This window comes from Temnothorax nylanderi, unplaced genomic scaffold, assembly GCF_030848795.1.
Source record: "Temnothorax nylanderi isolate EJ_2023f unplaced genomic scaffold, tnyl_v1.0 TNYL_tig0012_pilon, whole genome shotgun sequence".
Taxonomy (NCBI): domain Eukaryota; kingdom Metazoa; phylum Arthropoda; class Insecta; order Hymenoptera; family Formicidae; genus Temnothorax; species Temnothorax nylanderi.
Window position 1 is genome coordinate 1250952 of NW_027249074.1, and position 26221 is coordinate 1277172.

At 41.7% G+C, this 26221-nt stretch overlaps 3 protein-coding genes across 8 annotated transcripts in view; all 3 read right to left on the reverse strand.

Moving 5' to 3' along the window:
* Positions 1-17280, reverse strand: part of LOC139767815 (uncharacterized) — a 67370-nt gene extending 50090 nt beyond the window's left edge. For 5 of the 6 annotated variants that reach the window (XM_071697459.1, XM_071697457.1, XM_071697458.1 and 2 more), the window contains exon 1: positions 16765-17280. The gene's annotated coding sequence lies outside the window, so the exon portion shown is untranslated. The remainder of the gene's footprint in view (positions 1-16764) is intronic. The other variant, XM_071697456.1, reaches the window with a different exon arrangement.
* Positions 17281-20600: 3320 nt separating this feature from the next.
* On the reverse strand, positions 20601-21462 carry Nd-13b (NADH dehydrogenase (ubiquinone) subunit ND-13B). Its single transcript, XM_071697369.1, has 3 exons — positions 21323-21462; positions 20995-21156; positions 20601-20908 (listed from the first exon to the last, which is right to left on the reverse strand). The coding sequence occupies exons 1-3, from the start codon at positions 21341-21343 to the stop codon at positions 20735-20737; spliced, it is 357 nt and encodes a 118-aa protein (XP_071553470.1). The 5' UTR covers positions 21344-21462; the 3' UTR covers positions 20601-20734.
* Positions 21463-21696: 234 nt separating this feature from the next.
* Rps5a (ribosomal protein S5a) lies at positions 21697-23463 on the reverse strand. Its single transcript, XM_071697487.1, has 3 exons — positions 23364-23463; positions 22256-22628; positions 21697-22030 (listed from the first exon to the last, which is right to left on the reverse strand). Exons 2-3 carry the CDS (start codon positions 22619-22621, stop codon positions 21746-21748), a joined length of 651 nt encoding a protein of 216 aa, XP_071553588.1. The 5' UTR covers positions 22622-22628; positions 23364-23463; the 3' UTR covers positions 21697-21745.
* Positions 23464-26221: the final 2758 nt, after the last annotated feature.

The following is a 26221-nucleotide window of genomic DNA, read 5'->3' on the forward strand; positions in this document are numbered from 1 at the left end:
GCATTATGCATAAATTATAATTATTATCCGCACAAATTCCGCGTAGAAAGATAATTCGTATGTTTCGCAAAAATAATGTTTGTCACCAAAGTATATATAATATCATGACGATAACATTCCTCCGATAAATTATGGTGCCCCAATAATATCATAGTATTAATAACAAAATTGCTATGTGGAGACATCGACAAGCGCAGAAGCTTTACTTGAAATTTTGTTGCAATATCAGAAACTATACGGAATGTCAGAAAACTTTTATTAGGGAATCAATACTTTTATACTCTCTCTATTTTATCTCTCTAACGTCTATGATTATCTTAATTTATTCAGCGATCAAATGCCCATTAACTGCGCGTTAAAAAAATCGGATTAACGTATGCATACTTAAAATCGACGGAACAGGAGATACCTGAATTTTCTTTGCTGCAACACCTCGATCGGCACACTTGCCTGGTTGGTCGCGCAAAACGGTACCGCGGTCGCATGTAGTCTGTTGCAACATTTCCGGGACAAAATGGCACTGCAAATTTCTCCAGATCGATCAGTATGACCAGCGCATTGCCCCCCACGATCGTATCCTAATGCATCTAGAGCATTTTTCCTGAACGGAAGTAAGACGCGTGCGTGCACTCTCATTATGTAATCTGCGACTTTTTCGCGACCTCCTTCGATAAACGTGACTTGGATCGCGGACACGACTGGGACGAGTCAAGAAGGAGATTGTATTCGCGAGATTGTATATTTCCACCTACAATAATCTTTGCTAAGATTTATAATTTAATTTTGTACAATAATTTTTATATTTATCGTTCATTGCCAATCTGTTTGAATTTTAACCACTTGGAATATAAAGCGTGATGCGAAGCAAAAACAGAATCGTGTTTTTGAAAGTATGTTAATGGAATCCTCACACAGTTCTCCGGTTAGGCATCTTGGGGTTAATAGCAGACAATTGATGTCTGTTTTCCGACGGGGCTTAATAAGCGAGTCATTATTATTGTTATTCTAATGAGACGGCAAAGCTGCTCATAAAGACGAACGTGTTCCGCATCTTTAAGGCAAGTTTTACGTACAGATATGCAATTTGGTGCGCCGTCAGTATCCCAGAAAGGATCGAGGAGCAGACAACTGCTATTCGTGCTGCAAGAACGTATCGTAAGCGATAACGGTTCCTCTCTGTTCGACATACTACGACCAGGTTCAGGTGTACGACAGATATACAGGCTAATCCAAGGAAGATACATTCCAGAGGAAACTCATTTTTCAGTCTACAGGAGAATTTTAATTATTATTTTTAAATACAAATTTTATTTTATTTATGTATGTATGTAGGAAATGTAGACGCGAACCAGTATATATGGATAACGACGGCGATACATTGAGATATCAGAACATTCAAGTCCCTACACGATTTTCAAGCGTTGAAATCTCCCATCGTCGAGCTCTCCGCATTGAAATCTCTGCAATTTATTCAGTATGAGTTGTACGCGAGGTTTCAGGAAATAAGTGACAGTAATGTACGTTCAGTCGTTAATAAATTGTAGAAATGCGCCGAGTGAAAAGGCCCTCGAACCCGACGCGGTAAATTAAATATTTTCTTGACTGTATAATTAGCGGTACTGCCGGAATACCGAGACGGCTTGATCGCAGGCCAAGGATACGGTCTCACGGATTCGATACAATTCAGCCCGACCCACCTCACTTTCGTTTTCCTCACGGCTTATCGCTCACGAGTCGACGACGCGTGTGTACAGTTGTACACTAAGTTAACGTTCATATGTCAAATACGTGCATACGTATGCGCTGCATGTGGAAGTGTAGCTTGTATCCCTACCCTCTTTTAAAATGTAAGGAACGAGGTGGCAGGAGCCTTAGCAATTGACGAATTGGAATTCCAAAGTAAAACGTTTAAACGACGATATGATGAGCAAGACAAGCATGAAATTATCAAAAGAAAATTTCGAATTTTATTATATCAAGTACTTTCCATGTAGTAGGCTTAATATAATAAATTTAATATAGCAAAAAAAACATGAATCAGTCATGAGTATATATTTTACGATATTTTAGTAAAGAAATTCTTGATTATAGAAACTGTATAGAAAATTAATGGAAAGATACGTAGCACAAAATTATATAAATCATTTAAATCTTTTTCAATCCCAATTCATATTTCAAGATGGACATTGTACCAAGTGTTCATCACAAGGATGTAATTGTTAAACAATTGCTTGGCTCAATTAATTCAATAGAGGCAATATAATATAATGAAAAATAAGCTGCTGTTTTGTTAAATTTTTTTGTCAATCAGCGTTCCCTCCCTGCATTTCTGTCTTTACTTCAGTCTTTAGCGCCTTTAGACGTGTTTAGCAACATCGAGCGGCGTTTTGCGTGCGATCGCTCACGCATCGGGGGAGCACTCACTTTCGCTTTGTTCGTTCGGCACGACCTCCGCATGTCGGCGGCGCATTCCGCGAATGGCACGAGAGGACCTGTGCGGAGTATATGAGCGGCGGCGAGTCGAGCAATCGACGCCGCTCATATAGCCGCGCGCTGTGTGATGTGAACGATCGTAATCGTCGGCGCGCAAGTACGCCTCTATTGTAATTGCGATATTAGGTATAATCTCTCTTGCGTAACGTTGTTCCTTATATAGGACGAGCAAACAATAGTATGAATATCGAGTGAATGCGATTTAATCCTGCAAAAGTTATTCCTACTTACTTCTGAACGGCCACGTAAAGTAGGCTACATTTTCTTCCAAGAGATATATATTTTATTCTGTGGAAATCCATTGCTAATTATACGTGTCACAGCTGTGCTTGTGAAAAATGAGGTATAAAGAGTTATCGGTATTCGAAATGACTTTCGTATTCAAAGATTACAAGAAAATTCAAACTTAAGAATAAAACTTGAAGTGGCAGAAAAAGAAGAGTAAGATGCGATTATGACGCATTATTATGAAAGCTAAACCGTGCTCATGGGTGAGTTATTAATTCTCATTACGTCGTGTATTAAATCGTGTATTAATTTAATACAACGATTCTTTTTAATGAAAGTGCCCATGAATGAAGAGTCCATTTGAAATACTAGATGCGCTGGTATGTCCACCGTAATTGCGATATTAGATGTAATTTCTCTTGCGTAACGTTATTTCTCATGTAGGACGCGCAAATAACGATAATGCCACAGATAAATGTAATATTCAGTGATTTATGAATACTCTTCTCTCTCGGAAATATTTTGACTATTTCGTTCCAATCAATTATTATTATTTTAGTTGCATTTTGCGTGTATCTTACACTTTCTATTTTAACTAAATATTTTTATAACTAAAAGCAATATACTTATATATCTCTCGTAATGTCGAAGAATGACATGAATGATGGAAACAATTTAATATCTTATATCGAACATCCAAAGTATTCAATCGTATACTATCGCAATCTTCCTCGAAAGGTTAAAGCATCAATCCGAATGTATCAATACTCCGTAATAACATCGGCATCTCTAGAAAGAACGTGGCTCACTTTCGCTCGGCCCGGGTCCGACGCATACCGCGAATGGCGCGAGAGAACCTACATGTATAGGAGAGAGAAAAAGAGAGAGAATGGATCGAGCACTCGTAACCACCACTGTTCGAGGCGCGATCGAAGTCGCGCAAAGAAGACGACGACAACGACAACGATGGCAATGAGGAGAACGTGGCGAACCGGTCCCGATTTTCGCGTGAAAGGCAAAGCTAATCGGCGCGCGGGCAAACCCGAAAAGGCACATTCGCGAGAAAATAAGAAATCGCGATGCACGAGAAAACCACTATCGATCGAGAGATCGGCCAGCAACGACAAGCGAAGAAAAAGAAAGAGAGAGACTCTTGGCAATTCGCGTTACGCACGATGCTCGCGATAATTTCGCGCGAGTCACCTCGTCGAGTCGACGAGCGGCGAGTTTGTTCATCGAGGAAGAAACGCGTTTCCGCTTTTTCCAACTAATGTGGTTATCGCGAGGAATTTCATACAGAAAAACGGCAGAAAAGAAGATATTTGTGCATTTGTTCGAAAGCATTAACTTTCAAGAAAAGTTCCGAGCAAAATAGAGAATAATTTGAGTAAATGTCTCTATTGTTATAATAAAAAGTTTGTAAAGTTACAAATTATTGCTACAGACAACCGTTGAACATATCGATCTTCCTTACGTCCAAAAGAATAGGTAACGATACAACGGTAACGCGATATAAAATCACAGAAAAAAAAATTTTTTATCGTGTATGACATGAGATTTATCCTGGCAATTTTATTTTCTAATAGCGCGAGATAAAAATCTATTAAACCTTTCATGTTTATAAATTTGTCTTCTATCCTATTATAATATAATGCCATTTGATGATGTATTCAACGAAGACTGAGCTATCGAGAGTCGATCTAGAGAATTAAACTTTAAATAAAAAATATTCGCAATCAGCAACAATGGTAACGTACAAGATTAGACGGGCTTATCTGGAGCTGCATGATCAAAGATTTATAGATTGTAAATCAGTAAGATGCCAATAGGAGTCATTATGCAAGTGTACAATAGAGTCGCCAGGTGTAATGTAGGAAGCTGTTTCGTCACGGAATATGCTTTAACCAACATAGTACCTCACTAATCTTGCACCAGACTGACAATGAATCAAAATAGACATCTTGTCTTTTAGCTCTCAATTATGTTTAACGAAGAATTTATTATTGACTGTCACTGCACCTACTCAGATTCGAGTACCGATATCTACAGTTATAATTCCTTATGATTTGTAATTGATAAGAAATTATGATTCCCTATTATTTCGGTATAACTAGAGTAATTAAATTATTCCTCTATATTTACATAAGCGCCCAAATCCTACGAAAGCTATTAATTCAGATATATTATCTCATATCTCATTTTTTAATCTATTACAGACGTAACAATTGCAATCGAACGAGCTTATCTGACGGTCATTCGATTCCCCGGGTCAATCGATTGCAGGATAGATATCATTAAGAATCATTACAGACGCAACCGGAACCTCAGGCACATATACCAGTGTCTACAGTCATAATTACGAGTAATCCATCACCGTCTCAATATAATTGGAGTAATCAATTTATCCCTGCGTGTGCGTTCCTTAACTCCGGGAGAGAGAGAGAGAGAGAGAGAGAGAGAGAGAGAGAGAGAGCCATAAAAATCCAGATATTTATTATCTCGCATTTCGTATGTGAAAATCTATCACGAATTTAAGCGCACGAAATCGAACGAGCTTATCCGCTCCCGGGCCGATCGATTGTAAATCGGTAAGATGTCATTACGAATCATTATACAAACGGTGCGTGGTGCGGCGGTGTTGCGCCGCGCTACGTTAACGTTAGGGGAGATGCGCGAGGTGGAATCCGCTGCCGGTGCGGAGGAATCTTGGACTTTATAGCCAGCGGCGGTCATTAAGATCACTTATAGGCTCGGATATCTCGATGGACTACGCGGAACGAGGAGCCGATGGTGGCTCGCGCGAGAGAGAGAGCCCATGGGAGCCCGGGTACGTGCGCGGAAGGTGCACCGGGCACCGCCTAGCCACCGTTCTTCCTCCTATCCCACCTCTCTTTCTCGCTTCGCCGATTTAAAGTGGTGTACGAACCCTCCGGCCACGTTCTTCGTCGACGCGTCGATCTATAGATCGGAGGGAATAACTCTTCCTCCCCTATGCTCGTTGTCCTCTCTCGCTCTTCCTCTTTCTCTTCCCTCGTAAGATACGCTCGCGTAAAATAGGCTCTAAAATTGATCTCAATTGCTAAAGTCTACCGCGTCTAACTCTCTCTCGTTTTAGCAAGTGCATTACGATTGGCAAAAGTGAGAGCGGAAAGCAAATTGGTGCAAAGCAATTGGTGGCAAATGGCGCTTCCTCCTTTCCTTATATATATCTTTTCTTAAGAGAACCGTAAAATAAGCTAAAATCGATCAGGATGAGCTCAACTACACCTAGATTGTCTGAATCTGAAGTAAGAATGGCAGGCAAATTGATGACCATTTATGTTCATCCCTCTTATTACTATCGCTATCGTTGCCAGAGACTAGGAAGAGGGTAGAGCAATTTCTTCTTTTCCGATCGGCATTTTAATGCATGCTATATCGCAGTTTAACTATTAGATACTTTCGAGAAGAGTCGTATTTCTTCACTATAATCTGGGAGTCGCATTTCTCGGTTGAAGATTAGCTTCATTAAACATATAATTTGTGATCGCAAGACTGCAGGTGTACAGAAGGTCACGTGCAATCCCGTGCCATTATAATCCGTGATTACTATCACTGATTAGACTTCCGATGGCTAGGATCGAAGCGTAATTTCTAAGGAAGCACGGCCGATTCATCGAGGGCCGTAGTTTTCGGCTCGTTGCTCCCCGTGATTACTTTCGCTGACACACATTCCCATACGTATTACATACGCCGTCGCGGGATCGGAGGAGAACAAAGGAGGTGGCAGCGGCGCGGCTTGGCGAAGGGAGCTGCGAGGAGTCGAATATGTCGAATGTGTACGAGTATACGCGCGGCGATCAGCTATGCCGGACACGTGAGGCGTGTTGCCGGTGAGCGTGTGCGTTTTATACGGCGCACGAGCCGTACGAAAGGAGCCATCGTCGAGATTAGGATCCGACCAAAACACATTACGTACGATCGCCCCGAGCCGGAGGCACAATAGGTGCCGTACGTACACCGGCTACGTGCGCAACGTCTTCGCTCACGGTATAGGGGCGATCTGATAGAGAACGCCGCACGTACACGTGGAGCACTCACTTTCTACCTTTGTGCGCGAGAACGTCTCGCTGTAATTTGTAAACGCAACTCGCATATTTATGAACATCGTAAAATGGAACTGTTCCGCGCAGCGACCGTGCTGGAAGGAATGAATCACCCGGACGATGCCGCGTTTTGTCTAGCGGATACAGAAAGAAGACGAGTCGAAGGGATTAAGAACTAGACCTTCCTTACGCGAATCTTTTATCATCGGAAACTCGATCCGCGCTGCGCTTATATGATACGTCGATGCAGCAGTTTATTGGGCGGTGCGTGAACGTGTAAAAATCGTGATTTTAATAACGCGAAGGCGGATAAAGTTATAACACGATTTCTCGAATAATTGCTGCGTAAAGAGAAAATAATCACCGAGCTCGGAGCGCGAACACTCGCGGGTTAGGCACGCATGCATGCGGATGCGCTCTTCTCCCTCCTTTCTCCTCCTCTTTCTCGCAGCTATTTGCTCGTAGCGCTCACGGGCCGTTTCAGCCCGTGTGTTACGTGCCGGGATATGCACATATAATTACGCCTGTATACACGCGTAAGTTTTCTTCGACTCGCAGGAGCGATAATCATTTCTGCCCGCGCGGCCGAGGGATTTTTACGTCGCGATCGGCGCGGCGCGGCGCAGAGCGGCGCGCAACGAGCCACGTTTTCCGCGCGATTGCATCTATCTGCCGACGAACGCTCACGAAAGTATCTATACACCCAGGACCATTAGTCCCTTCGCGTCCTCCCTTTCCGCATTTGCCCACACCGTTTCCCTTTCCTACGCCCATAACGTTGCCCTTTTACCCAGCTTCCTCGCGGCTTCCTTATTCCTCGGCCGATCGCAGCCGCGCGCCGATCGATTCGGTGAAATAACTGCGAATAAACATCGACGTAAAAGGCGCATCATCGATGGAGACGCGACGGTAGCGCGTAATGCATTTATTTTTACTGCATACGCGTCCTCTGCATGAATGCGTACGCGTGAGAAGAATACAGAAGCCAGCTTATACTACCACATTAAATTCCACAAAGAAAATTATTCACGTATCGAAGGAAAAAAAATTGGGTTTTAAAATAACTTTTGAATGATAAATTAAAGACCGGAACCGGACGTCAAGTTCTATTTCAAGTCGTAGATACTCTCGCTAAGAGATAATCTAAATTGAAACTCTAATTGAAAAAACAATCAGTGGTGATGAGACATCGTGTCGACACGAAGCCGACAATTTTCCGGTTCATAAAAAAGGAGACCGAATTCTGTGAAGCGAAAAATTGGCGCGACGAGTTGCAGCCGCGTTGTGAATTACAATGTGTACAATGTACTCTAGTAATCATTCAATTGTGCAGGATTAATGACGGTGCATTACGTATCGTATTAATAAAGTTGTTACGCATCGTCGATAAGTCACCTGGCTCGGTGCGATTTCTTCGACAAAACATATAGTCGAGTTGAGTCGATATCGGGGGGATTGAACGGCACGTTCTCGTCCGATTCTTCGGTCGCTTATTCCGCCGATGGGACGTGACGAGTTTGGAATAATTGCAGGAAGACGAGGGATACGCTGATCTTGAATTCGCAGTCGGCGCGCATGCTATGGTGCAAAGTTATTACATTCGCATCGGCTCGATGTCAGGAGCATACAAATTGATCATCCGGTTGAAAGTGACAATTAACACAGGAATTACTAGCTAGATGATTCATCGATATTCGTTACAATTTCTTTATTGACGTGTAGCACTATCTTCTTCTATAATAGCAACGGAAAAAAATATGAGAATAAATTAAACAGATATAAAATATTTTAAAGCAGAGAAAATTTATTGTTATAAATGAGAGTCTTTCATGATGTCAATTTAAAGCCAATTCTTTCCCTGCTTAAATATCGCGGATAAAAGGTCTCTTATAAACTCTCCCTCTCTCTCTTCCCGTTCTAATTCTATTGTATAATGAATTTTTGTCCCTTTTGAATGAAATTCAACGCTATTCACGGGGAACAAACGGAAATGAAATGGAGCTGAAATACGCGCGACGTTGATGAGGCCAAAAGGACGCGGACTCTCGCACGCGCGCGCGTATACGTTACGCAACCGCATCGAGACCATAATGTCCGGCCTTGCAAAAAGGGGCCCGCTGGAATGCAGATCCTTTCAAAGGATAATCATTTCTCGGGAATACACACGGCACTACCGCTATTCAGGGTTCGATGAATATTGCATGGAAACCGTTCGAGCGGCGCGCCGGTGTTTAGCGCTCGCGAACGACCGAGACACACGTCAAATATTAATCCTTAGAAATACTCGGCTTTCTTCGCTCCCACGTGCATCATCACACAGGCTATTTTACGACCTATCGTAAACGAAAAGCATAGTTTAATCAGGAAATTCCACGATCCATTCGAGCTATTCTCACATGATTGAGAATTGAAACGACGCACGTACGCGTCGCTATTTTTAACAGGTTCCCCCAAAAAAATGTTGGCTAATTTAAAATTAAGAAAATATATCCTACTTTCCGAAATTATTTTTCAAACAATAATTGTCGCAACATACACACATTTAATATATATTAGTACTTGCCTCTAAAAGGGAGAAAAAAAACATGATTTAAAATCATTTGAAGAAATGAATTTTTGAAACAATATTAAAGTCCGGTCATAGAGCTATGCGATCTAATCTCATCTTAAATTATTTCTCCAGCGAAGTGAATACGAATACGTAAGGCGAAAGAGAACTACTCGTGTAATTTCATTTTGAATAACCGCTCGTGCTCAGTCCCGCGGACCATTGGGAAACCACGCGATGCAAAGAAGGAAGAAGAGACCGACGCGGGCGGCGGGAAATGAGTTTTACTCTCTTACGTGGCACGAGAGCGCGAAGCGCGCTCGTTCTTACGTGTCGCGCAATTTCCCTCGCGGCACGGATCCTTTTAACATCCGCCTTTCCATCGCCGTGCGATCAAATATGAGCGAAGTTGGCTGGTTACACATCGGCATTTTTATTTACGTAAATCATCGTACCTCCTCGCCTTGTCCGACTTTCTCCTACATAAATATCATATATTACAGGTGTATTAACACATTCGTTTAACTTAAACGTTAAACACAAAGCTCTCGATCGTTAAGGACCCCAAAATCAAGGAATTCTAATCCTACGTAATTTTTTCTAAACGACTTTTAATATCATATTTAATAATATTTAGTATTTATATTTAAAAGTTATTTATTTGGATGTTAACAGAAATATCGTAAGAAGTTTTTTCATATTTCGCTTCTTCCTACTTTTCAATTTAATTTGTAGCGCAAAAAAATTATCCTCGAAATTCTAAAACAACTCGAGGTGTCTCAAACAGTTTAAATATGCTGCTGGCATGAACGTGTATTCGTAGTCGATATACTTCCGAAAAATCCACGTCAGGGATCTCTAGGGCAGAATATATTAGCCGCGCTTTTTAGGCTCCGCACGCTTCACGAAAGTTTACCGAGATCGCGTCTCAGTTAAGGTAGAGATTTACGATCTTTCCTGACCTACGGTCCTCGGAAGTTGTTTGCCCGGCTTAAAAAAAGCGAGGCGTTAGCACTTATTGGAAAGATAAACCGGAATATAGAACCGTGAGACACGCGGCTTTTCTCTCAATGTCCAATTTCGTCTTTGGTAAATATATGTATATGTATATTAGGAGAGAGTGACCACATAATAATACAAATATATATATTACGAGAAAGTGAGAGAATATTTCGTTAAAAAAAGTGACCCTCTGCTGAAGAATGCTTGACTTATGTATATTCAAAACTCGGTATTTCGAGCACCGGTCTTAGTAGACGGCTATTTTATGCTCTAATAATAATTATAGAAAGCAAAAAGTCACGAAATATACGCCATCAAATTGCAATCCCACAAATCGCGTCGTCTTCGGCGTGAAACCTGCGATTAATACAGTTTAAGATTTATGGATTGCTCCGAGACACGTGCGGTCGCACCCAGAGTGCCGTCATTTCACGTTAACGGGCGTTAACTCGAAAGGGTTAACGAGTGTGTCTTCGCGGTTGCGTATATAGCGGTGCTGCCGACATTGTATCTCAAATGAACATTCCACGGCGAGCCGGGCGCTTCGTAAATCAGAGTTCGAGAGGTTAAACGGGACTTCCGCGACGCTGCTCGTGTTCCTCCGTTGCCCCGCAGAAATGCACGCGGTGAGGAACACGCGCGGCAGCCGAAGATGGGCGAGGCAGGTGGAGAACGCGGCTGAAAGATGAACGGAGCCGCGCGGCGCGGCGCGGCGGCGCGGCGGCAGAGAGAAGAGAGGCGAGAGGAGCCGCGAGAGGAGCAGAACTCGCGGAGAGAGAACGAGCGGAGGACGCGCCGGTTGAGGAATGCTCGTGAAAGTCTCGAGCCATTGAGCACGACGAACGAGGCTCGCTATATCGCGCGCTCGCCATTCGCGCGGCGCGCTCTGCCCTTATCTCCCCGGGCCCCTTAACATTAGGTAAGAGTTTATGGCGGTCTGCACACGCCAAGGTCTCGTTTCCGCGTACCAAGGTTACCGGCAACCTAAACGAGATGAGATTTCGCGGAGATGCGGTATGGACTGCTTTACTGTAGCAATAACGGCTGTTGTGTGGGAGTGCAGGATGCAAATCGCATCGAGAGTTTAGAATTAAAAATAAAAGTCCTATCCGATACGGCGCTGAATACCGTCTTCGATAAAGTCGTTTCGTCTTTACAACGTAATTTTATTACCATCGCTTTTTAGTGTATTATGATAAAACTTCACCGACAGCATGCGCGATTATTTAGAATGTAAGCAGGCAGGCATTTTAAAAAGAGAAAAGGAGGAGAGGTATATATGGCTTTCATCTCATTTTAATTCAGTTATCCATCTCGTGGAGATGGTATCGATCACCTTTCGGAAGCAAGAGGCGCAATGATCGTTAACCTGGAACCTGGCTGACCCACAAAATCCAAAAGGTGAGAGCTGGAACGCGAAGTCAAGCCACTCGGATGAGACTCTGACCTCTTACTCTCGTCTTGATAGCCACGTATTAATTAATGCGTCGCCTTGCGCGGATAAATTGAAGCTTCACGCGTTACAATATTAATACGTGATATATCGGGCTTTCTACTAAGAATATTCTTTAAATGATAATAAATGTGTACGTGTGGTACATTATTAATAAAAAGGTCTATCAAAATTTACTAATTAAAGCGCTGTCTTCAGCTTTTAACTTGCCATATCAACGTCGACACAAAATTTACATTTAAAAAGTGTAAAAGCATTAGTATTACGTAAGACTTTTATCCAAGCAACGTGCAAGTCGCGTCGATAGATCGCGATATGTAAACTCAATAAGCAAATCGATCATCAATTCTTTGATGATGACACGCGCAACTATAATCTTTAAGAAACATCACCTTGGGTGCGCAGCCGGAGTCAGCTTCTCGTCGCCAATACGCAAAAGTCAGATGACGAAAACACAGCGGGTCGCCATTTATTCAACCGTCACATATTTCATACGCACGACACCTTACTAATTTACCATTCAGACATCCATTCAGATTCGGTCTTTCGTCGAGAAACTCCGGCGTACAGCAGTCATCGTCGTGACTCTCCCAAAATGTTCTCCGTCGTCCAACGTTTCATTCGCGACGGTCATTCAATTTTCGTCTCACCTCTGACCTCCGAGCATACTCCGAAACACCGCTACGCGGCATTTCAGGTTTCAGGATGCTCCACGAATTCATTTCGTGTCGCTTACGAATCTATAATCGCGCATCGCTACGTTCCCGACGTATCCAATTAATTCTGACGCTAACCGGTATGTATAAACGCGGTGAATTCACGAAGCGCGGTTATATTACCCGTTGATTTATTATATTGATTCACGCTATCTGGATTTACGATGCCTCTCAGGCACGCGTAAACTTTGAATATCAGGAATAATCATATCGCTCTCGACTAAAACGAAGAATTATACAATTTCGCAAGACGAACGACTGAGACGCACGGCACGATAAGGTAACTAATGCACAAATAACATCCTTTCCTCCACGTGATACAATACAAGTGCAATCAAAAGACAATACGTACACACAATATATAAAATAAGAACACCTGTATTTTGTGGCCCGCTGACGAAACTTTCGCACGACGTCTGCGTTATGCCGCGTTAACTCGCGTCCGTTAAATTAAGCGAGGTGTGAAAAAGGACGCTCGCGAGTGTGAATAATGAATTTTTCGGAAGGGGGGAAGGGAGGGCACGAATTTCGGTGCGAGAACCACGGCGGGTACCGTAACTTGGTGAAAAAAGATGGCTATCGCGCGGACGGTCGACCGGCGCGGCGGAGATGCGGAGGGCGAGATGCGGATTCGGCACGACCGCGACGGGAGGAGTGCAAATATAAAGTTCACGATCGGCGCACGAACGCGATGGTAGGCCGCCGCCGAGTATTCTAACGGGGCAACGTCACGGCACGTTAACGTTCTACCAATGCGGAGGGGCTACCTTTCCGCGGTCATTTTCCATACTCTGTCGACCAGAGATCGCAGATCCGCGCATCGTTTCCGCGGCGCACCGGTTCCGCCAAATTAATCGGCGAATCGTGGCCGATTCGTCTACAGTCGAATGGAGAGGGACTTGTCTCGCTGACGCAGCAACTGACTGCAACATTTTTTTCCCTCATTTATTTTGAGACGTTTTGCGGAAAATTGAAATGTATAACAATGCTTCGAGAGGTGTACAGTGATAACTTATCGCGGAGTATCCTAAAGAAACGGGCCACCTGTCAGAGTAAGATCATTGGCTGGTAATGGAGGGTAAAAGCACTTCCGACTTAATTTATCTCAACGTGCGGGAAAGTAAATGTGGAGTGGAAAATTCGCAGAATGCGACGAAGGGAAGGAAACGACATTCCGAAACGCAGTAAGTCGCGGCGAAATACGACATTTATAGGCGAGCCGCGCACCAAAGAATCTCGTACGGGAGATATAACCGTGCGAAATTTTTCAGCTGTCCGTCCGCGGCTACTTCTCATTCGGTTATACCGCGAAAGCTATAACATCTCCTCCACCGACCGGTGCTCGTAAAAATCGCGCATTGTGTTTGGCTGCAAGCGGAAAGATGCGCTCATCTCCGTCGGCATTGTTTTCCGTCTTAGAATATCGCCCGCCGCGCGACTATTCTTCTTATCTGGAAATATCTATCGCAATCTGCGTCTGTCTTTCACCGCCGCGCCGTGAAAAAAAAACAAGTACGAGAAGACACGAAAAGACTCGACCAGATTTGCAAAATAATTCTACCACATTCCACAAGTTCTCTATCACAGTAATTTTATTTTAAACGGAGCAGTTTGGAGAAAATCCGTATAAGTATCGTAAGTCTCGATTCTGCATTCTAAGCTTTAAATTAATTACCGTCGATCCTTCTCGAGCCTCGAGTCTTTAACTGCGAACCTCTCATTCTCCGCACTCGACCCCCATTTACAATAAGGCAAGACAAGTTTCGAAGATTCAAAGACACGCGAATTTCTCAGAACTTTTTGCGAACTGACAAACCGTCATAATATTTGATAAAAGAGATCCATTTAATGATAATCCGCGGTAATGACAGCGGATTAATTATGAATACGTTTCTTCTCAAGATGAGCTACGAAAAGACGTTTCACTGAGCCCTTGGACATAATACATACGACAATTGCGTATCTTTTTCGGGGCTAAATCGGCCGTTAGCCTAAATGAGTAAAAATTTCGAACGTAACGCAAAAAGCGGCGGCTTTCCCACGTTTAAAGACCCGTAAATCTCGACGATAATTAGACGCGCATTCCCACAACGCGGCACGGTCGCAATAACCGCCTCTAGCGGAGGTTGATCACCTGCAAGGGAATTATTATAGGCAAACAACTATTTTCACCTCAGCGACGCTACCGATGCAGCGATGAAAAATCCGGATCACGCGCAATGAAAATTCTCGGCGCATTTCTTAACTTATGCATGCAGGCATGTCGCACGCGATATCGCCGTGTATGCGCGTACGTACAAGACGCTCGTGCGTACAAGACGCACTTGGACTGGTGGACTCTGGCGCGTAACAAGCACGGCCATAACTAAACGCGGACCCGATGGGTCGCCGATCCGCACGTTTCGGGATTTATAGTCACCGCGAACGATCGATGGCTCGACAACGACGGCAACGGATCGCGAGAATCGCCTGTATGTCGCGTTCCTCTTTCCCTTTTCGCTTACCCTCCATCCTTGCTGTTACTCTTTCGTTTTCCCGATTCTCTTTATTTCCGAATATTATGATTTAAAAATTTTTAAGATGGCTTATCACGTTCGACAATTATGCTCGATCCAATTAAAATGCGATTAAGAGGAGCGATTCACGAGCGATGTGAAATATTCTGAAACACAACGACGTCTAAACGAGCTGGTTTTGTCGAGCGAGAGACGACAGTCTATAAAATGAACATTCCGTCTACGTCTATCTAAAGACATAAAATGAACATTACGTCTACGTCTATCTAAAAACAAATTTAACGATAACGACATATCTAATGGATATTAACCTGATTAGCTGCATGAGAAACGTATCGCGACGCAACGTTTCGAAAGCAGGTCAACGTCACGCGAGATAGTCGAAAACTAATCGGACCCGGGACGACCGTTGCGTATGTCGAGGCGTATGTAGATATCACCTGTGTTCTCACAAGTATAATACACGTGCCCGGCGATACGCGTGGAGAAGGTACGAATGGAAATAGGGCGTGCAACCCGCTCGCCGTGTCAACGAGCGTACGCGCGTGCCCACGTGCGAGTGCCGCAATTTTCACGGCGAAATTAATCGCGACTCACGATCCATTTTTCGCTATTATAAACTGAAAGATTCAACATTGGGGGCGCTAGATTTAACAATCTAGATTTAATAATCTCAACTCCGAAATTAATCTCTTCGAGAAAGTACGTTTTAAATCAAACAAACGTGGATATTTATAAAATTGTTTTCGTAAGTTCTCTTATTACATTTCAAGGCTTCTTTTCGAGAAATTCGAGGTACATTTTTCTTTGAAAATATAATATCGATAGCGACAGGTTCGCGAGTCGTGAACGTTTGTGAATAATAGTCGCGTCGCGTCGTGTTCGCGGCTGCAGATAAATAGAGGAACGTTTTGCACATTAATATTAATGCCTGCCTATCCTGTCGTTTTGATGTGCACTAATATCACGGTGATAAAAATTCGCGCGTCCACCGCTGCGAAAGTAAATCATTGCGGCGAAATATATCATGAACGCGCGCGCGCGTTCGAATAACCGACAATTTGTCTATTGAAATTATTCCGGGTAAATGCCGCGCGTGTGGCATAGCATGTTAATTGTGTATCGCGTTATTTCAATACGCATTACTCATGCATTCACGCGGCCGCGCGAACGGCGCGCGCATAATTTATTTCCGTGCTTTAAGGTTTTAATCCTTTCGTTATTCAGAGAAACGTGTCTGCCCAACGTATACCAAGGCGCGTGTCTCGAATCCGAGATACAATAATTTTTACGCAGGGAAACATTAAGTGAATGGAATAAATAATCCGGCAAAATAATAAGCTCGACACGCGCGCGCTTTTGAATTTCAACCACGAAGTCAACGACAATGATAAATTATCAAGTCGCGCGATTTAAATTCTGTCGTTAATCACCTTCGTTTTTACTGTCAAGTTTTTCTTTTATCTAAGACAAACTGAAACAGAAATTCTAACCGAAAAAACAAAGTTTACAAACAAAGCCGAAGCTTTTTCACGATCAACACTAATTTTACAAACATTGACAAGCAAAATCGTCAATATTCTCAAATAACGTTTCGTTTTTCTACACACGGAAAGTTACTCCGAGACACATAATTCGAAAGGTTTAAATCCCGTGCCGATCGAGCGCTCGGTCGATCGATCCTCTTTGACGAAAGACGCAAAATTAAGTATCACTCACTCACCGATAGATCCGCGGCGTTGCTCCCTTTCCCACGACGCCGTCGCCGCCGGGCTGTCTCAGACGGTGTGGAAAGCGAACTGTGTCCGGGAAGGGAAACTCCTCGACGCGACACTCGAACTCGCGAACCCAGGTCCGCGGATGGAGCACGGGAGATCACTGCACCGTCTGGAGAGAGAGAGAGAGAGAGAAAAAAAATCATTCACTACGCGCTCCGGATCGCGCGGGCGAGCGGCGGACGACCGACGGATGTCACGCACTGTCACGATCACTGTCGACTGCCAAACGCGGACGTGGTTACGGCGCGATTACGATGCAACCTCCCCCCTCGTAGACGTTCTTCCGCGTTCTCGAAAACACGCGGCGCGAAAACGGTACCGCACCGCGCGCGCGTACGCAGCTGCGACCACCTGCCGAACGCGGTGTGCCGTGTTTACATCGCACGAGGCGGCAAGGGGAGGAAGGAGTAGGGCGGAGTGCGCGAGCGCGCGACGTACGTTACCGCTACCTGATCGCTCCGGCGTTTCGCGGACGAGTGCGGCGGGCTGCGCAGCCTCGCCGCGCCGCGTAGCCGAGACCCGCCGGTGCCGGTGGTGGGGATGGAGCGCGCCGCGCCACCTTCCCCCCCCCTCCCTCCCCGCGCCTGAGCTACGCCACCCGCTCGTTTACCTCTCTCGCCGGAGAACGGTACACCTTTTTCCATTTCGCTCTTCTCTATCAGCCTCCCCCGGGGCACTCCGCGGATCTGTGGCGGATCCTTCCTTCGCGCGCCGCGACTTTTTCGCAGGGGGACGCAAGGACGGCTCTCTTCCGCGGGAAACGAGATTGATAACGCGACGCGAGGCGGTCCGCGGTCGGTGGCGCGTCCTCGACAGTCCTCGAGCTCAACCGCCGTGGCTTAACTCCGTATTAGACCGTTAGATTGAAAATTGTGATTGCGCCGTTGGAAATTGAGACTCGACCAATCAGAAGCGGGCGAGCATGGGGATCATAGGGATTACAGATCGGAACGCATCTTTCGATTTTTAATAGCAATTTCGGCCAATGGCGTGTTGACTTTCGATCGCGTGATAATCGCGTGTCAGACAGCTCAATTTAAGTCATGTTCGCTACTGTACTAGCAATTGCATTAGCCATGCCACCGATAATAAAAATATTAATTAAAGAAAGTCTGTTAATGTCCCATATACGCATATTAATATGTATAGCAACGTGACTTTTGATATATTTTCGATTTTAGTCGATAATGCAATCTTAATCTCAATAAAACGATATAATTTGTAAAAAAAATACACATTGGAGAAATGGACTCTTCCATTCGTAACATGTAAATTTATAATAGAGCAATAATGTGTCAAAAGATCTGCGTGCTAGTTCTAATTACAGTAATTATAGACATTTTGATAATAAATCCAACAATTCCTTAATGAAATCTAGCGTCTGTAATATCATTGCATCCGTTATTGCGCTCATCAGTTTTGACAATAAGTGTTCTCGCTTTCGAGATAACAGCATATATGAATCAATGCGACAAAGCGATGAATGTAATTACCTTGATTAATCATTTTTAAAAAGCTATTCGTGCAATTGAGGAATCATTAGAACTGATATCGAAGAATGCGTCTGTCTGTATCGTTGAAATAATTATACGTTGGAGGCCGAAAAATGAACTAGTCCATTCGGAAAATGCAAATTCGGACGAAAGTACTACTACGTTAAAAATCGGTTTGCTGACCGTTATTTCAAGACTTATGTATGATTTCCTCCTTAATATTACAAGTATTAATAAAATCTAAATAGGTTCTGCGAAATCATGGACTTCGTTATAAGTATCTCGATTGTTTTGATCAAGTGCTCTCACTCTCATGAAACTAGCACGTGAAACGATTCTCAATACAACAAAGTGATAAATGTCGTTGACTTAATTGTTTAATCATTTTTAAAGAGCTACTCGTGGGATTAAAAATTTATTAGAACTGATATTAAAGAATGTATATATCCATATCGCCTAAATACGTAATCATGTGTCGTAGGCTGAAAAATGGACTGATCCATTCGTAAAATGCATATTCGAATAACACTACGTTAAAAATCGGTTTACTGGCTGCTATTACAAGACTTATGAATGACTTGCTTCTTAATTCAACAAATATTAATTAATCTAATTGGCCTCTGGGAAAGCGATCATTCTCTGTTACGAGCATCTCGTTTTGAATAAGGGCTCTCGCTCTTGCGACACTAGCATGTGAATCGATTTTCATTCAACGACAAAATGTTAAATGTCATTAACTGTTTTAATCATTTTCGAAGGGCTATTTGTGCAATTAAACGATCACTGAAGTTGATATCGAAGAGTACATATGTTAATATCGTCTAAAGAAGACCGTATATTTTAGAACGAAAAATAGACTGGCCCATTTGTAACATGCATATCTGATAGAAGCATTATTACAGCCAAAATCTGTTTGTCAGTCTTAATTTCCAGCTTTATGCATTACGTTCTTCCGTCTGCTATATAAATATTAATCAAATCTATGTAGTATTTAGAAAATCATTGCAGTCTTTAATGCAATTACTAGATTTTGGACAATCTTGATATTTGCTAAAGAAAACTACGCACTGTACACTGCAGGCCGCGTGTAATGGACTAATCCATTCGTAAATTTCAACTTTGAAGAAAAACAGCTATGCGGCTTAGAATCTGCTTATTGATCCTAATTACAAGTATAAATGCACGTTTCGTTCTTAAATCCAACAATTCCTAAACAAATCTAATATCTGAAAAATCATCGCATTCTTTATGGTTCTGATCGAATGCTCTCGCTTTCACGACACTCGTATGTGAAATCATTCTCGATGTGGCGAGAATGATAAACGTTATTAACTTGTTTATGGTCATTTTAAAGGGCTACTCGTGCAGTTAAATGATTATTAAGGCTGATATCGAACATGTGTTTTATATTTCGTAATAATCGGGAGCGTGGTTGCGCGCAACGTGCACTTTGCGGACGGAAAAAGAGAAAGAGAAAGAGAGAGAAAGAAAGAGAGACCGCCCGTGTCAGGTTTCGGTGGACGATCAGGAAATTACGGTGCCTCGGGCCCCCGCGCTCGACCGCCTCGTTTTTTCGCCGGTGCACTTAGCCGTGTGCAAAACCCAATCACGATCGATCCGAACGAACGATTCGGACGGACCACCGCGATACCGTACAACGGACAGCCGGTTTTGCGATTATTAGGGCCGAGAGATATGTAGGAATAAAAGGAATAAAAAGATATGCCGATATAGCCGGCGCGCAATAAGATAATGGCTAACGAATGTGATTGCCGACAATGCCGACGTCGTCGATGTTAAGGAAACATATTGGCAACGACTTGGCTTCTGTATAAAAATCTACTGTTTGAACCTCAGTTATTTAAATAAATTAATATTATTTCCCTACTGGTATTACTTTCCCATTACTGACTTTAATGTTCCTATATCGAGAATTACACACATTTTGCGTAAACTTATAAAGTCCGTATTTAATCTTTTTTCTTCATCCGCGTGTCTCTCGAGTTAATCTACAATAAAAATAAATCACGCAAAATGCATGCATTTAGTCGAATATTTACATGTGAAACGCCTCAACACCATGATCATGATCGCGTCATCTTGCGTCGTCGAATATTCGCAAGACACGCCAAAACTGCACGGTGGCGTCATCTAGTGAATACTTCCGGTATTATCTTACCAATAATATTTATTTTATACTCGAATTCTGTCGAAAAAATGATGTACGCATGTTGAATCGCAATCAAACTTATATTTATAATAATGACTAAAAGTTACGAAAAGACTGATAAGTTACAGAGAATATTTATTAAATAATAACATGTCACGTTAATATTGTGAGCTAGGATACAATGCACAATCTATTCATTCGCATTGATATCAGTGGTGTGTGCTATGTACAAATATCTATAACAAATTAGGATTATTTGTGCGGCGGCCACGTCCACTGGTTGGGTGGTGCTTCCTGCATTAATTTCTCCCACGGTTTCCAGATCAACATCTTCTCCGCCAACGATAACTCGTTCTTTGCCTGTATTATAAGCTCCTCCACCTGTCCACAACCGATCTTGGCCTCTATATCTTGTACGCTTTCTTTCTGCGAAATACAATGCTTAATCAGAAACAGCATACAGAATTATTACATAGAATAATTGCTGCCGCTTCAATGAACATTATTTTCACCTCTTGCATGATCTTCAATCTATTCTGGACAATCCCCTCCGTTTCTTTCCGATAAGCGTAATCCTTCGGAAACGTTTGTAGCACTCTCAAAATTCTCTTGTATAACGGAATTAACTCCAAGTGAGGATTCGTGCAAACGGCTAACCCTTTTAAATTCGTAGACTGCAAAACGAAAGACGATTATGTTAATAAAGCGAATGCTGAGTTCCTGCAGTAGGGAATCTTATTATTTATACTAGAATCGACGAATATAACGTGAACGTGAATTGTGACGGATAATATTTTAAATTAAGCGAATTTATTCATGCTGCACGCATAAATTAATTACCTTTTTTAGAACACCTGCCATGGTCAGGGCAATATTATCTAACACTTGATATATTAGAGATCTCTCTTCACTCCATCAGTATTCTAACCTCAAAATTTATACCGTCGTGTATTCTTTCACGGGTGAAAGATGACGCTCTCGATGAGTTTCGGAACGCACTATTGTAAAATCTTATTGCAATCTGCGCGACAGCTTTTTCATATTATCGATATTAGGTTTCCGAAGAAACTTAAACGATGCATATTAATGACATGAGCATTTCAATAATTAAAATAAATATACGCATCTCTTAAAGACCATAGAAAGATCATTAAACTTATCGAAATACATCCCGATGAGAAATAGTGGATCGAAAAGAAACAAGTAGCCAACAATTTAAAGATAGAACGTTTATTTATTTTTTCCGCATATAGAAAGTTATGTTTATCGGTTAGACTTGGCAACACGCTCCAGTTCGTCCTTCTTCTTGATCGCGTACGAGTTCGACGAACCCTTAGCGGCGTTAATAAGTTCGTCGGCTAAACACTCGCCGATCGTTTTAATGTTGCGGAATGCGGCTTCTCGCGCGCCAGTACACAACAACCAGATGGCTTGATTAACGCGACGTAACGGGGATACGTCCACGGCCTGTCGCCTCACCGTACCAGCGCGTCCAATACGCGTGGAGTCTTCTCTCGGGCCGGAGTTGATGATGGCTGTGACAAGAACCTGAAGCGCAAATATTCAAATCAAACAAGTGTAATAACATCCACGCAATTGCATAAATATACATTAATTAAATACGACTTGTACTAAGCGACGTATTATCAAGATAAATTTTATTTTGTTAATAATAAACTTTCAAATTAAATTCTTTAAGATGTTCCAACATACAATTATTCGTGTAAAGATGCAAAAGTTAAGTGTGAAGCAAGCTTTAAGCAGTAAACTCACCTGCAGAGGATTCTCGCCAGTGAGAAGGTGAATGATTTCAAAGGCGTGTTTAACGATTCGCACGGCCATTAATTTCTTTCCGTTATTTCGGCCGTGCATCATAAGAGAATTCGTAAGACGCTCCACAATGGGACACTGAGCTTTCCTGAAACGTTTCGCCGCGTAGCGCCCCGCTGAATGTGGAAGGTACTTGGCATTCTTCTCTTTAACTGCAATGTAATCCTGCAGAGACATATCGTTCACTTGTACGTCGTCGCAGTTCCAACGTCCGAACAATTTGATCTCGGGCAGTTCGGCCGGCATCGCTACCGGCAATGTATTTGTGGTTGCCACCACCATGTCGTCGAAGGCTTCTTTCTCATCCATTCTTTATCTGTTAAAGAAAAAGAGAAAGCTGTTAAACCACATAACGATCTTTCTATTGGTATTCCGAATTACAGTCTCTCAAAATATATTTATGCTCCAAACATCAAATTTTAGGTAACTTCTAAAATTGTGTAACACTATAAAAATAATTTTTACATTATATTAGACTAATATAACTTTTCTATGCCAATCCGTTTAAAAAATATAATAAATACAACAGAAATAAAGCGACTCTCGGCAAATTATGAATATAAAACCAGGATACATCAATAAATCCTTACAAACTTTATTAATAGATAAAAGAAATAAATTTGCTGCATTCAGATAAATTCATTAACAGCTATCAAAAGAAAATATTTATATTTTCGGGAGGGACGGGTGGCTTTGTTTAGACCGATATGCCAAAATGTGAACGGCGAGGAAAAGTCGACGATACGGGACGAGGCAGTTCCGCGTCACAAGGTGATCATAAACAAGGGAGAACGCTCTAATTCGGTTAATTTCTCAATGAAAAGGTCCGACCGTCCGACGAGCATGAAACTGGAAAAACACATGTGGCCACGCGGTCACATGTACCGCTGTCCCGGGCGTGCTCTTCTCGCGCGAAATCCCGCTTGCTTTTCCGCACCTGTACGATCACTCACGGTTCCCGCTCGTCCACGATCGCTCAACGACGCCGAATTTGCGCTACCTCGCGACGAAATTACCCCGGCGAAACGACTATTTCTATCCTGGGACTTACGTTCACGTCTTCGTCCGTGCAAGCGTGAATAGGAAAAGGCCATTACACCCCGAGCGCCATCTACCAATGGCCGCCGGATTTTGATACGCTAATCAAAGTCGCAGCCCGACGACGGAGGCGCAAATTGGATATCATTAATGCGTTTCGCGGTTCCAATATTCGCGCTTGTAAATATAAATGCGACGTAAATTGTGAACGTAGATGCGATGAACGACACGAATAGATATTCAAGAAGCACACGATTGCTGATTTGACTGTCGAATGTAGGTGTGCTCTTTGTAGTTGCACTACGCTGCACTTTTTGCATTCTAGATGAAATTGACATTTCGAGAAAAGAAAGAAAGAAAAATATAAAGAATGTAAAAAACGCATAAAAAATATAGCCTTAGGACTAGTGAACGATAATACGATTTAATAAGTCGCCGATAGATTATTATCAATCGGCTGTCCATCGATGGATTACTTTGGGAACACTGAAAATTTTATTGTTATATTTATATTATAAATGTGATATAGAAAGATTAGTTACAGTTATTAAAGCGATATAATAATAATAATTTTGTTCCCTTAAAAAAAAATGTATAAAAGATTTTCTTTATGAATATCGACCAGAATGAGAGAAATGTGGAGAACAGCTTTGGAGACTTTCCGAAAGATGACGCTGGCAGTATCTTTTTGCTGCATTGCAGTAAAGAAACTAATTAATTGCAAGGATTAGCTTAGAATTTTTTCCATTAACATTATTATATTAATATTCTTGTATTAATTGCACTCTTATAATTATTTACATAAGAAAAGAAATATATCAACGTTTCAAAATAGCTTTCCAAACCGGTATTTCAGAAAGAGGCGGTTTAGAAAGGCGATTCCGAGCGTTTCCATGTATTAATTATTCTTTATGCATAAAGCCATACAATTTTACCAACTTTCTTCCCGTTTCGAATGTTTTCAGATCTACTTTGGACACTTATAAAATTCAGTTAAGAAAGCATGCTAAATAGCAAGTCCGTATTTTTTCATAAAGTTGCAATTAAAATTGCTATTTTTTCAAGATAATGGAATTAATATGAATTAATATAAGTCTATTGCAATGAATGAAAGATCTGTATAATATAATAATTATGTTGATTATGTGTATAACAGTAGGTCCATCAAGTGAACTTCGTGCAATCGTAGCATTATTCCTGCAATGAATTTTTTACGCGGATAAATTAATTAAAATACGTAATTAGCAATAATCAAGATATATTTTGTCGTATATTATTGTAATGACATTTACTATTCATACCCATTGTCACACTGTCGATCAAAAATGTAAAATCGCTATAATTATATAATCAATTACAGCTGTGATTAGTACTTATATAAGAACAAAGATAAGTGATATATGTCAATTAGAAATGCAAAAACGTTGTAACGTTAACTTAATTAACTAATCAACAAAGTAAAAACAATTGCAACATAGACTCCGTTTACACGGCACCGTTAATCGGGTTTTATAACATCGGTAGTTCTTAGGCCGGTCAATCACAGCTATTCCATTCTTCTGAAGAATGATTACGATTGGTCTTCCTGACAACTACCGATGTTATAAAACCCGATTAACGGTGTCATGTAAACACAGTCATAGTCATGATCGCGACTCGTGATTGTTTGATTCCGCAGATCGCGATTTTCGTAATTTATTCGCATAAGCAATTAAATGGAAAGTTCATCATAGAAACAGTGTTAACAACTGCTTGAATATTCATAAAGTTAAGAATTTATATGTTTTGAGAAATACGCCGTGCATTAATATGTAGTACACAAATATAACCAATATAACCTATTTGCTGTACACCGGCATGCGCATACCTAACCTGATCTAATCTGTTTACTTAATGGTCGATAGAAAAATTATTCAGTGTCATTCATTACGGGTGATATCATCTAGCTCGTCAATATCTTTGCATTAATCTCTCTCGATCAATTCAGATTTGCATCGATTGGATATATAATAGCTTGTGTTCTCGTCATACCACATAATTCACCTAAAATGATTTCTATTGCTTTATGTCAAATCGTTATCTCATATTCAGTTATTGCCATTGGAATCTTTTTCGAATCTTATCCTAATTCCGAAATGTGCTCGTTTTTTGTGAAAAATCTACGAATGATACGTAATCTCGAACTTGGCATTATTCTCAAGTTTATGTTAAGGACATGAGTTGACACAAGTGTTGTTCTGTCTTTGTTACTCATTGAATATTGAATGCAAAGAAAGATAGAACGACGTTTGTGTCGACTTGTGTCAATAACTGGAAAGCACTTATGAATTATGCACAAAGCGTCTCTTATGCTGGGTCTACAATGCGAGTCGCAAAGTCGTGAGTCGCAAGAATTGACCAATCACAGTCGAATTTGAGGAGAATAATCGACTGTGATTGGTCAATTCTTGCGACTCACGACTTTGCGACTCGCATTGTAGACCTAGCATTACTGATTTTGTTAATAGATTAGATACGTGCGAAAACATTATAAAAGAGAGAGATAGAAAGTTAATAAAGTATTTTATTTAATTTTTATGTAGTATTGTTTCGGAAAAGAGATCCATTTCTGCAAGCGAGGAAGACAGATAAAAGCAAAAGAAATAATATTTATTTGTGAAATCATAAGAAAATATACATTAAAAAACAGAGATTAGCATATATTACAAGAGAAATTTGAAACAAACATATATTAACTCTATAACGATTTTATGTTATCGGATTTATGATTTTATGTGAATAGGGAGTTTTTGCAATACCGTCTTTCAGATACGGCAAACGTATATGAATTGTTCAGATACATGGTGAATGTATCTGAAACAATTCAGATAC

Bases quoted from the DNA above. Each gene is read 5' to 3' on its own strand.
- Nd-13b (XM_071697369.1), bottom strand. From the start codon at position 21,343: ATGGCAGGTGTTCTAAAAAAG. The intron at 21,157-21,322 runs GTAATTAATTTA...TTCGTTTTGCAG, and splicing joins TGGCAGGTGTTCTAAAAAAG to TCTACGAATTTAAAAGGGTT. The intron at 20,909-20,994 runs GTGAAAATAATG...TGTATTTCGCAG, and splicing joins GATTGAAGATCATGCAAGAG to AAAGAAAGCGTACAAGATAT.
- Rps5a (XM_071697487.1), bottom strand. From the start codon at position 22,621: ATGGATGAGAAAGAAGCCTTCGACGACATGGTGGTGGCAACCACAAAT. The intron at 22,031-22,255 runs GTGAGTTTACTG...TTTGCGCTTCAG, and splicing joins CTGGCGAGAATCCTCTGCAG to GTTCTTGTCACAGCCATCAT.